The sequence below is a fragment of the Mobula birostris genome, chromosome 7 (assembly GCF_030028105.1).
Source record: "Mobula birostris isolate sMobBir1 chromosome 7, sMobBir1.hap1, whole genome shotgun sequence".
NCBI lineage: Eukaryota > Metazoa > Chordata > Chondrichthyes > Myliobatiformes > Myliobatidae > Mobula > Mobula birostris.
The window spans coordinates 50,535,686-50,548,474 of record NC_092376.1 but is presented as its reverse complement, the minus strand read 5'-3'; the positions used below and the strand labels follow the sequence as shown (position 1 = coordinate 50,548,474).

Sequence of the window (12,789 nt, the reverse complement as noted above, 5' to 3'; positions counted from 1 at the left end):
AAAACGCATCGAAGAAAAATATGCCGGTTATACAGTATGCGAAATATAATTCGATTGTTCTTTGAAAGAGCTGCATGAAGCTATGTTTTCTATAGATTTGTTTAATTGTATGACTTCGTTTTTAAACCCTTCATGAGTAGGCGTATTTTTGTACCGCCTATTGCACTGGAAATAAAGCTGAATCTATAATGCAGGTATTTTTGATCATTTAAGCTGAATAGTGTCACTGGCTCGGTATTGTCACGTTTAGTTACTCCCGTGTCATTTAGGGTGCGCATTTGACATATTTGCATGAGTTTAAGACCGTTTCATTTAATTCATTGTAAACCGAGCATAATATTCTGTTGATATGCTTTTGGGTGATATAATTAAATTAATACGATGCGTCAATATTTAAGCTGTGTTCTATGTTGAAATAGTGTTAAGGCCATTTTAACCAAGAGCTCGGGCTGCCTTCATTGAAGCTGCAGCGACGTGAACAACATGGTTTCAGCATTCCTTTATAAAATGTATCAGAATCAGAATAAAGGAAAAGCTGAAGAGTAAAGCGTGCTCATTTCCTAAAATTGGTATAAACTTATCTCACTCATTCAAAATCCCAAGAAAGTGTGATAGTTATTCCACATAAACACTAATTATTTAATTGAAATACTAGTTATACACACATTTGCAACTGTGCTAATTAGCATTTTATACCTGCTGCTTTAAAATTTGTAAGTTTACAGAATGAATTTGCAAGGGCAGTATGGTATCATAGTGATTAGTACAATGCTTTACCGCACCAGTGATCGTGGTTCAGTTCCCTCTGCTGTCTGTAAGGAGTTTGTACCTTCTCCCCATGACCACGTGGGTTTCCTCCAGGTGCTCTGATTTCCTCCCACATTCATAAGACTTGTGTGTTAGAGTTAGTAAGTTTTGGGCAAGCCACGTTGGTGCTAGAGGTATGGCGACATTTGCCGGCTGCCCAAACACCTTTGGGCTGTTGCTCATTGATGCAAAACAATGCCTTTCATTGTAGGGTTCAATGTGCGTGTGACAAATAAAGCTAATCTTTAGAATCTCTTCTCTCATTGTTGTGCTTTTCCCAATCGTGAGGTGTCCCAATGTCATTTCATCCAAAATAAACATACGCACAAATGTCAACTTCGTACATTCTCCGCATGATCATAAAAGAGACAAATATTGTCTATCAGTACTTTAAATTTTGAGCAATACAAGTATTAGCAATTGTATCAGTGTACCTATTTTTGAAAGAAAACTTGCTAGTTTTGCACATAAAAATGGACTGAATGTTTAAAAATAGTGCTGTTTTGTTTTTAAATTTACTTGTATGTTTCAGTCCATCCTGCATCTGTTATTGGAATCAAATTCTCATCGCTGAATTATAAGGGTGCTTATTTCGATGGTCTCATCCATTTCCAAGAAGTCTAAATTCATTGCACAAAATGGACTCTGAATTAGTTGGCACACTTAGTGGTGGTCATGTCAGTGCTAATTGATGCTCATAGATAATGCTGAAATATTGCTATGAAAGGGAAACCCCTCTTGAGCTGAAGTGAAAACTTCAGAAAAAATTGTCTTGGATTCTCTTTGGAGAATGCTTGAGTCAACAAAACAAAGGAAAACATTTGTTTTGTAAGAGACGTGATATGAGAAAAAATATTAAATGTGTGAAGTAAATGTGACTTTAATCTTGCATTTGGGAAAACATTATAAACAGCCTAACTCTTTGTGAAAAATTATAGTAATCTGAGTTCACTGTGATCTTCAAAAGGAAAAAAAAACATAAAATAGCTACTCTGATTCTTAATTCTTGAGTCTGGTCGGATTAACTTCCATGCAAATAAGATGTTGGATGTCCATTCAAGATAACTAGCAGGAGCTGTAGATCAGATAAAGGTAGAAAATCTTTAAAAAGTAGCAAATCTTTCAAATTTAGTTAAAGACTTATGTGGCCTCATAGGTCACAACTGAAAGATGTGTGGAAAAGGTGACTTTGTTAAATTAGATCACAGATTAACTATGAATTTATGGAATAGTGAAATTGGCTGAAGAGGCTACATATCTTACTGAGTTTCTATGATGCATTTTTTGTGATGATTGAACTTTCAGAATGAGCAGAGAATTATTGCTGCAATTAGTAATTGCTGTGATTATCATACCAGCAGCAAGTTTAGATTTAGTCAGTCAATGTAAACTATTAAAACATTATAGGTTGATCTTTCAGTATACTTAATATCGTATTGTACCCAAAATTTAGTCTTTGATTTTTGTCATAGTAAATCCCCTAAAACCCTCACTAATTTTTATAGATGCACCATAGAAAGCATTCTTCTAGGGTGCATCACAACCTGGTATGGAAGTTTTCCTGTCCAAGACCGGAAGAAGCTGCAGAAGATCGTGAACACAGTCCAGCACATCACACAAACCAACCTTCCATCCTTGGACTCACTTTACACCGCACACTGTCGGAGCAGTGCTACCAGGATAATCAAGGACGTGACCCACCCAGCCAACAAACTTTTCATCTCTCTTCCCTCTAGGAGAAGGCTCAAGAGCTTGAAGACTTGTACAGCCAGATTTGGGAATAGCTTCTTTCCAACTATGATAAGACTGCTGAACGGATCCTGACCCGGATCTGGTCAAATATCACTGTGATGATTGTACGCTCTAGTATCAATTGTTTGGTGACAATAAAGTAAAGTATAGTGAATTAAGGTGTTTTCTCTTCCACAGTATATACTGTAGTGTATAAATGAGTTGGCTATGCAAGTTCTGAGCTTTTGTTTTCCTCCTCAATTGTATTCCTGACCCATTTCCCGTGTGCTGAAGAAGTGATATGGCTGCAAGCATTTATGACTTCCCAGTTCCTTATCCAAGCTGACCTATTGAGTGTAACCTCAGGTTAATTAATTAAATTGGCATCAAAGTTGACCCAAATTCTATTGCTTTTCAGCTTTGAGATGAGTATTTTCAGTAAGGATTACTAAGTAACTGAAGAGTAAGAACTTTGATTTTTTTCCCCCATCTCCCTAATCAAAAGACAGTAAGGCCAGTTGTATAATGTGGCTATTGTTAAGTAACTTAGCAAAGACTGGGATGTGATGTGGGAATGTTTGTAAGAGATGGCTCTACCAAACGGGGGTAGATACACAGTGGGTCAAGTACCTCTGGAAATCTATAATTCGGTGCAGAAAACAGGGTACCATCAAAATATGATCATTTCAGAAGTACTTCACAAGAGCCTATCTGATAATTGAAGTTGTTGAATATATTGGAAATAATTCCTTCTGTGTACATACATCTATCGATGCTTCTGGACACATCTTCAGTGATATTCCTGGAATCATCGGGTGTTTCGGGTCTTTCAACATCATACAACCTCCTCCAGGTGACCCAGCCGGGGCTGATCAGACCCCAGCTTGTGTCCAGATGGCTAGCTACTTATGACTCCATGGCTCCTCTCTTTTGAGCCACAGCCATCTTGAGGCCCTCTCTGCTGCATCCGTGGTACTGCGGATGGCTCTCCTCTTCCTCTCTCCCGCGATGCCAAAATGCTGAAGGCTCTAACTAAAGAACAGGCTACGAATCTCCTACAACCAACCTCCACTGGGAGACACCTCGCTCTCCATCCAGCCTGCTGACAGTTGCTGACCAGTCCAGCTTCCTTTCAAAGGCCTCCTCCAAGCTATCTTCCCATGGGACTGTCAGCTCCAGCAGCACCACTTGCTTAGTAGACTCAGAAACTAGGACAATGTCTGGTTGCAGGGTGATGGCTGCGATATGGTTGGGGAACTTCAGCTGCCCTTCGAGGTCCACCAACAGCTGCCAGTCCCTTGCAGAGGTCAGAATGCCTGCAGATGTTCTTTTGGCAGGTATTGGCTGCTCCCCAGCTCTGACAAAGGCAATGGTCTGTTTGGAGGGTCGGGACCGCTTCGCCCACTCAACTCCTGCGCTGACGGCTTCAGCGATGGTCTTCAGGACCTGATCATGCCTCCACCTGTACTGTCCCTCACCAAGTGCCCTTGCACAGCCGCTGAGGATGTGCTCCAGGGTTCCTCACTTGGAGCACAGTGGGCACGCAGATGACTCTGCCTTGCCCCATGTGTGCAGGTTTGATGGGCTTGGAAGCACATCGTACACTGCCTGGATGAGAAATTGGATGCGGCGTGGTTCGGCTTTCCAAAGATCAGCCCAGGTCACTTTCCTCTCAACCGCATTCTCCCATCTTGTCCAAGCTTCCTGTTGCTTCATTCCCACCGCTTTGCAGGCTCTCATCTCCTCCACTACTGCTCTCACCTCCTCCTGAACTAGACGACACCTTTCCTTCCCTCTGGTGGCCATTTGGGGAGTTGGAAAGGATCCTAGCCCAGCTCGGCCTTGTGTGACCACTCCCACCAGCCTCCTGTGACACAGCCTCGCCTCTGCCTCCTGAACAGCTTCCTCTGCCCTCCACTTCCTGCCAGTACTTACTTGGATCCCTGCTCCAGCCACCTTCGGGTCACTTGAGTCCCTATACTGTAGCACTACTCTGGCTCTTGTTACCTTGAATTCTTCCTCCAAGGATTTGAAGGGCAGTTGCAGTTTGTTGTGGTGTCCATAGAGTGTGACGCTGCTCAGGCTTTTTGGCAGCCGCAGCCATCTCCTGAGGTGGTTGCTAACCCTCCCCTCTAAGGTTTCGACTGTCAAGATTGGAACTGCATAGACGAGGAGGGGCCACAGGATTCTGGGAAGAATGCCATGCTGATACACCCAGGCTTTAAACTTCCCAGGTAGGCCAGACTTGTCCACGGATTTCAGCCAGCCATCCAACTCGGTGCAGGTTGCCTGAATGGATGTTGTGTCCCTTAAAGAGCTGTCAAAAACTTTGCCTAAGCTCTTGACTGGCTTTTCTGTGATGGTTGGGATGGCTGTGCCTGCGATGCTGAACCGGAACTTGTTCTCCACCTTCCCTTTCCTCAGCACCATCGATCTTGATTTGGCAGGTTTGAAACGCATCCGGGCCCACTCCACCAGCTTTTCGAGCCCTTGCAGAATTCTCCGGCAGCGTGGGACTGATTCTGTGGTGACTGTGAGGTCATCCATGAATGCCCTGATAGGTGGTTGCCGTTGAGCGGAATTCATTCTGGGCCCTCTGGACTCTGGTTCCGCAGACTTAGTGAGCACGTTCATGGCTAGGGAGAACAGTGTCACTGAGATAGTGCACCCTGTGATGATGCCGACCTCCACCTTGTGCCAGGTTGATGTAATTGCTCCTGAAGAGACCCTCATCCTGAAGTTGCTGTAATAATCAGCGATAAGGTCTCTGATTCTGCTGGGGACATGATATTTGGTCAGTGTGAGCTGCACCAGCTTGTGCGGAATGGAGCCATATGCATTTGCCAGGTCGAGCCACAACACTGACAGGTTGCCCTTGTTCTCCCTGGCCTCCCTGATGAGCTGTGTCACCACACCGATGTGCTCTAGACAGCCCGGCATCCCTGAAATGCCACCCTTCTGGACTGTTGTATCAATATAGGTGTTCTTTGCTAGGTAGGGGCACAACTGGTTGGAAACTGCACTGAAGAAGATCTTCGCCTCGACACACAGCAGGGAGATGATGCAAAACTGATCTATCTGGGTGGCATTTTCCTCCTTCGGGATCCACACCCCTTCTGCCACTCTCCACTGTTCTGGGATCTTTCCCCCTTCTCCAGAAGATTCTCAGGATCTTCCACAGACGCAGCAGAAGTTTGGGGCAGTTCTTGTACACCTTGTACGAGGTGTTGCTTGGTCCTGGAGCCGAGCTTGACCTTGCTTTGTGGACGACCTCTCTGACTTCCTTTAGTTGCAGCTCTGACATGTCGAACTGCACATCTGGTTCAGGTGGGTATATTAGGATGTCGCACTCTCCCAACTCCTGCTCTCTTTCAGGATCATTATATATCTTCTTCAGATGTTGGTCTATGTCTTCCTGTGAACAGGCCAGTTTCCCATTGCGCTTCTCCCCCAGCAACTCCTTGGTGAACTTGAAGGGGTTGGCGATAAAGGCAGCACGTTTTCGAGCCCTTTCACGACGCCGCCACCGATGCCACTCTGCCCGGCGGAGGACCCTGATCTTCTTTCGTAGTATGCACGTCAGCTGGGCCAAGCCAATGCGCTCCTCTTCTCCTGCCTCCTTGTATTGGGACTTCAGCGCTTTCATCTCCTGCCTGATGTAGTGGATCCTCAATGCTCTTTGGTTCTTCGAGTAAGATGTTTTGGAGCCTTCCTTCTCCTCTTCTCCGAACCGTTCAGCTGCAATACTGTTGTTATGGCTTGCAGCTTCCTATCAACCCCTCCCTTCGCCGTTGCCTCCAGAATTTGGTTAACATCGTCATTAAACTGCTTCCACAGTGAAGTCATGTTAGCTGCAAGCCATTTGATCCGCCTCCTGTTAGACTTCGTGTTCGAGGGATTAGTTTGCACCACTTGGAGGTTCCGGGCACTATGCGGTGACTCTGGGCCTGGCCCCTCCTTCGTCTCACCAGGTTGGACACCTGCGCGTTGTGCTGCTCCTGCTCCCGCCAAACACTTCATCCTCGCTTGGTGGATCTTCAAGCCACGATCGTTCTTGCAGATTTTGCCACATGCACACTGCTTCCTCATCGTCGTTTGTTCATTGCCTGGGTCTGATGTTGTTGTGTCCATCCGACTGGGATGCTCATCCTCCCCGCCCCCCCCCCCTTCTCGGGCACCCCTGGGGGTATCTTTTCCTTAGATTCTTTGTGGCTTTTGTGGGGGTCCTCCTCTCAGAGGACGCAGATTGGGTTGCCAGCCCGTTCTGCCCTGGTTGCCGTTTCTCCGGGCTGTCACTGACTCTCCAGGCGTCCCCACTCTTTTCGTGGTTGTCACCCAGTCTTTCCTGGTTGTCACTGATTAACTCAGGGTGTAAGCTGTGTACATACATCTATTGATGCTTCTGGACACATCTTCAGTGATGTTCCTTGAATCATCGGGTGTTTCGGGTCTTTCAACATCATACAACCTCCTCCAGGTGACCCAGCCGGGGCTGATCAGACCCCAGCTTGTGTCTAGATGGCTAGCTACGTATGACTGCATGGCTCCCCTCTTTTGAGCCACAGCCATCTTGAGGCCCTCTCTGCCGCATCCATGGCACTGCGGATGGCTCAAATTTGATACACAGATTCTGGAAAATGTTTAAACTTCAAACTCTGCTTGAAAAAGTGCTTTGGTCTGAACTGCATAAAATAAGTTAACAATTGCGGCTAAGAGTTGTCGAAAGCTCCAAGAGATAGAGAAGAGTCTTCTGGTTTTGCAGAGAGAAAATAAATGTGATATTAAAATTAATGTTTTTTTTTCATTGTCCGTAAACATATGCCCTTATTCCTTTTTATATAAGGTTTGTATGTGGTCATTGGCATGGAATAGTGTATGACAAGCAACTTGGTTGCGGTTGGGAAGCTATATAATGAGACCTCCAGGGATACAACAAAGCTGAGCTGGGAAGTGGGATATGCCATTTAAGCTGCTGATAATATGACAGGAAAGGAAGAGCAAAAAATTAGCTGAAAGGATTGTGTAAAGTTCTAACACAAAAGTATAAAAGTACACACGTTCTTACAAAAAAAAACTGACGCTAAAATATATTCATTTAATATTTATTACTAGTAAAATTCAAAATACATTTTAAATATCGTTATAAGTTCTTAAATATTAGGTAATAGGTATTTGATAATTAAGTATTTCTTGGCTTGGTCCAATCTCTCAATTTTTACTGTTTGACTGCAGGATGTTGGTCCAATTGTGTTGGTACTTTTACTGTACATGTCTATGGCGTTTTCTCAAGTTTGCCTTGAGAAAAATAACTGGAAAATGTGAGTTGCAGAGAATCTGCTACAGCAGAAAGCCTGGAGCTCAAAGGACACTGAAAATAGGTAAGTTACACACAATTTTTTAAATATAAAACTCTTGCGTCTGATATCTTTTTTAACTGAGGAAGGAGATGCAATTCAATTTCAGATATTCGTTTTGACAAGCATTTTTGAACCTGTCCTGCACCGTTTTACTATACAGAGAAATTTTAAAGTGCTGTTGCCTCCCACCAAAAGAGGACTCTCATTTCAATATTGAAATTATCCATCTTATCCATTTGAACCCTATTCATTATTTTACTTAAACTGTCTTTTAAATTGAAATAATATTTTATGGTGATCTAATACATATTTTAAGATAATTTGTTCTGGAATGGATGTTACATGCTTCTGCATAACTCATAGAAAATCCAATCTATAGATCCAAGGAATATGCTGAAGCAAGTTGGAAGGTGACTTGTTGTCTGCATAAATGAGGAAATTCAATTGTAGGCAGAGGAAACTAGATGTAGACTTGGTACATATTTTCATGCAAATTTGTGATTGGTTTTCAAACTTTAGAGATTTAAAAGTGCCACTTTGTCCTTGTAGTAAAATATTGCCTACAGATTTGACTTCTATCCTTCTAAGTGTTGGAGTACTTAAGCAGTCCTGTCTGGTTTCTTCTCTCAAGGTCCACAAGCTGATTCTTAGAAAGATTGTTTGGCACTGACAAAATGATGTGCCATATTTTGGGGAGGAACAATTTGTCCTTTTGACAGTTCCTTAACATTGTAAAAATCTTTATTTATTACAAATTAAGCATTTGCAATGATGGTAGCCAACAAAATGTTGTGGAGAAACATTATTTTAGTTATCATGTAATTGGCAAAATCTGGCCCAGGCCCATTATCTCAAATTGCGACATGTGATTGCATTGCATCCCTTCCCCTAGATGTGAAGGACATTCAGAAACACTCAGTGTGTTTTTTTTAAAAAAAGAAGAAAATGGTTTTAAAATGAACAAGTAAAAAACTTTATAATGGCCAAAATAGAAATTATACTGCAACTTAAGCATGTTTAAAAAGATTAAGCTATGTTAATGAAAATGGATCAGTAGATTGGGAGCAATGAACAATTTCATTAATCTATCTGCTTTCAATTTATGGATTATTGAAATGGCAGTAAAAATAGATCCCCAGTTGTTGACAGGGCAGGGTGATGACAGATTGCACAGTTTTGGTCAGAAAATCAAGACGCCTACAAATGAAAGATTTGTAGAAGGTTTAAAACAACTCTCCAGATGTTCATAAAAAAATAATTTAAAGATGCACTTCACATCAATTATAGGGATTACCCATAAAGCATCCAATCCCATTAATATTATTAATAGCACCTTATTTTTAAAGGAAATCTTATGTTAAAAAAATTGTTTTCTCTTGTTTGTCTGTCAAAGCAGGTTCAATGATAATCTTGATCCAGAAGAAAATGCTCAAAGTAAATTTTATTGTCAGAGTACACATATGTCACCACATACCACTCTGAGATTTATTTTCCTGCAGCCATACTCAGCAAATCTAGAATAGCAACTACAACAGGATCAATGAAAGATCAGGTAGAGTGCAGAAGACAACAATGCAGATATAAATAAATAGTGATAAATAATGAGAACGTGAAATAATAAGATGATGAATCTTTAAAGTGAGATTATTGGTTGTGGGAACATCTCAATGAATGTGTAAGTGAATGTGGTTATCCCCTTTTGTTCAAGAGCATGATGATTGCGGAGTAGTAACTGTTCTTGAACCTGGTGCTGCGAGTCCTGAGGCTCTGTGCCTTCTACCTGATGGCAACAGCAAGAAATGAACATGGCCTGGGTGGCGATGATCTCTGATGATGGATGCTGCTTTCCTATGACAGCATTTCATGTAGATGGGCTGATTGGTTGGAAGGGCTTTACCTGTGATGTACTGAGCCGAATCCACTACCTTTTGTAGAACTTTCCATTCAAAGGCATTGGTGTTTCCATACCAGGTTGTGATGCTGCCAGTTAATACTCTCTCCACTATCTGTAGAAATTTCTGCAAGTTTTTGATGTCATGCTGAGTTCCTGCAGATTCCAAAGGAAGTAGAGGCACTGTTGTGCTTTCTTCACAATTGTATTTACATGCTGGGTCTGGGATAGGTCCTCTGAAATAGTGACACCCAGGAATTTAAAGTTGCTAACCCTCTCCATCTCTGATCCTCCAATAAGGACTAACTCATGGATCTCTGGTTTTCCTCTCCTGAGGTCTACAATCATTTCCTTGGTCTTGCTGATATTGAGTGAGAGGTCATTGTTATGACACCACTCAGCCAAATTTTCAATCTCCCTCCCATATGCTAATTCATCACCATCTTTGAAACAGCCCTTAATAGTGGTGTCATCAGCAAACTTGAATATGGTGTTGGAGCTGTGCTTAGCCACACAGTCATAGGTGTGAAGTGAGTAAAGCAGGGGATGAGGCACACATCACTGTGGTCCACCTGTGTCAATCGTGGAGGAGATGTTGCCCAGCCGAACTGACTGGGCTTTACAAGTGAGGAAATCCAGGATCCAATTGCACAAGGAGGTATTGAGGCCCAGGGCTTGGAGCTTATTGATTACAGCAGATTGATATTTGACTGAGTTTGGGAGTGTAGAAATAGTGCCATTTATATCTCAAAGTGATCATTAGAGAATATTTATTAATGGTTTTTAAGTGTAAGGCATAAATAATAACATTTCCCTTTACATATCTTATTGAATATAAGGTTTTTTATGTTCTCCTAAAATATAAATGGCGATGTACTTTGTCAATTTAGCAGGTGTTAACAGGGAAAACATTATTTGATTGATTGACTGCTTTATTGCATTCTGAAAGTGTAACTCTACTGTTAAAGACTCAAATTGCACTAAGGTTGTTAATCAATAATAACAAAATAACTCATTTTAAGCCCAGTGCAATGCTTTGCATCTACTATTCCAAGCTTATTGTGAACTATTAAATTTCTTTGATTGCACAATAGAATAATTTGATGTCTGTATTTTTTTTGCCAGAATCATCATTGAAGTCCTCCAGGAATGAAGTAAGTAGAATACTTAATTGGAATTGTTTTCATGATTATTAGCAAGGTATAAACAGTATGGACATGAATCTTTTTTGATAAATAAGGCCAAAACAATTAATCCATGGCAGTGCTAATATTACTAAGTGTAAAACTGTTTCATAATGCCATGGTCCAGATCTCTCAAACCATATGAATGCTAGATTTTGTAATACTATAATTTGATTAATTTTGGATCAGTAACAATGCAATCTTTCACCACTGGCAATAAAGCTCACTGGCCTTTAAACCAGTTCTCCGTACTCCCCTCAAACCTGCCATATCCCCTGTTTGTCACACTCCCTTTAAATTCACTGAATTAAATAAATTCAAAAATTTGTCATTCTAAGTCATAAAATCTTAAGAATTAAATTAAAAATGTGTCAATGGTATTAGTAGAATATAATCTGGTAGCTGGGATAATCTGCTAGTCTGGCAGCACCAAAACCCTGGGCGTGCTTGATTAACTGAATTTTGCTGAATGTAAATGCATATCTTTTTTTCTTTTTCTTTCAAGTCTAAAATAAACATGAGCAATTTACAATCACAGACTTGTCAAATGATTAGCTGAAATGTCAGAACCTTTACTCTTACCTTGGTTTCTACTTATAAGTATTACAATGTAGTTGGAATGCTTAAACTAAATAAACAGGTAAATGGTTTTTATCAAACGTATTCTCAAGCATTAGCAACATTCTACAAGTAAGCACCAAAAAGGCTTAAAATTCCTGTTCAAACATTGTTTTCTTTTTATCTGTCTACTCTCCTTGCATTCTTTGCTCCACCTGTATTAGTTTCCTTCTGCCCGTCCCTACCTTGCTGCTCCATCCCTTTGAATTTGGATGCTAAATCCAACATTAGAAATTAAGTTTTTTAAGCAATTTCAAAAGACAAACAATTTGTGGGTGGAAAACACTGCATTAAAGACAAAAATTATCATGCTAAACAATGAAATCTTATGGAAATTTCAGTCATGGTATTGTTATCGTCATTGTGAAATGTTGACATGATGCCTATGAGCAGATCAATATGTATTTTTTTTGTCCCAATTCAACAGGAATGTGAATAGACCTTATAAACATCGATGCCTGCTTACACTACTTCAAAAGTTGCAGCAATATTTGCTTCATTGCAGTATAGTTGAATCGAAGTTAAAACTGGTCTTAATTTCGTGATTTTAAAGCTTTAAAAGTTGTGTTTGGTTTTTGTCCTTTTTTTTACTAAAGTCAAGTATAGTTTATTTCTAGAAATTGACATGTTTTTATCCAAATCACCATCAAATTCAATAGACCTTGCCTTAATTAAAACCCAGCATTGCCTCTTATTTTTCTGTAAATTGGTGTGCTACTATTTTATAATAATGTATAATATTATTTGACACCACAGTTCTATGTGATTATTTAAATGCTCTATAGTCATTTTTGTTAGTGTTACACTTGGAACTGTATCTTAGAATATTGGAATAACTGATGTCATTATTTGTTAAAGAAATGCAAGAAAAATATTAGCTTTTCAAAAATGTTGGAGTACTATACTTTTTTTGTTTTTCACTTTTTCCCTGATGCATGCAGAAGATAGTGTAATATTGGAAAAGATTAATATTAGGGACAAAAAGATCAATTTTTGTCCCTAAAAACTTAATGGTTCTCAATCACTCACAGAAATTTTAGTTTAAAATTCCCCTCCCCATTGCATCTTTGCAATCCGTTACCATCCGGTCATCACGTTAAATTGGAACAATGCAACTTAAACTTCTAATTTCTGTGGTGTCTATATTCAACTGAAATGCTTTTGTAATTTATGTGCAATTCATCTTGATTTCTTCACATTG

General features: G+C 40.6%; 1 protein-coding gene across 2 annotated transcripts in view; it reads left to right on the top strand.

The window, feature by feature from the left end:
• The window catches only part of elmod1 (ELMO/CED-12 domain containing 1), a 44,107-nt gene that overhangs the window by 777 nt on the left and 30,541 nt on the right, over nt 1-12,789 (top strand). For both annotated transcript variants that reach the window (XM_072263120.1, XM_072263119.1), the window contains exons 2-3: nt 7,771-7,916; nt 10,912-10,940. In XM_072263120.1, the coding sequence (XP_072119221.1) occupies nt 7,772-7,916; nt 10,912-10,940 (174 nt within the window). In that variant the 5' untranslated portion in view covers nt 7,771. The remainder of the gene's footprint in view (nt 1-7,770; nt 7,917-10,911; nt 10,941-12,789) is intronic.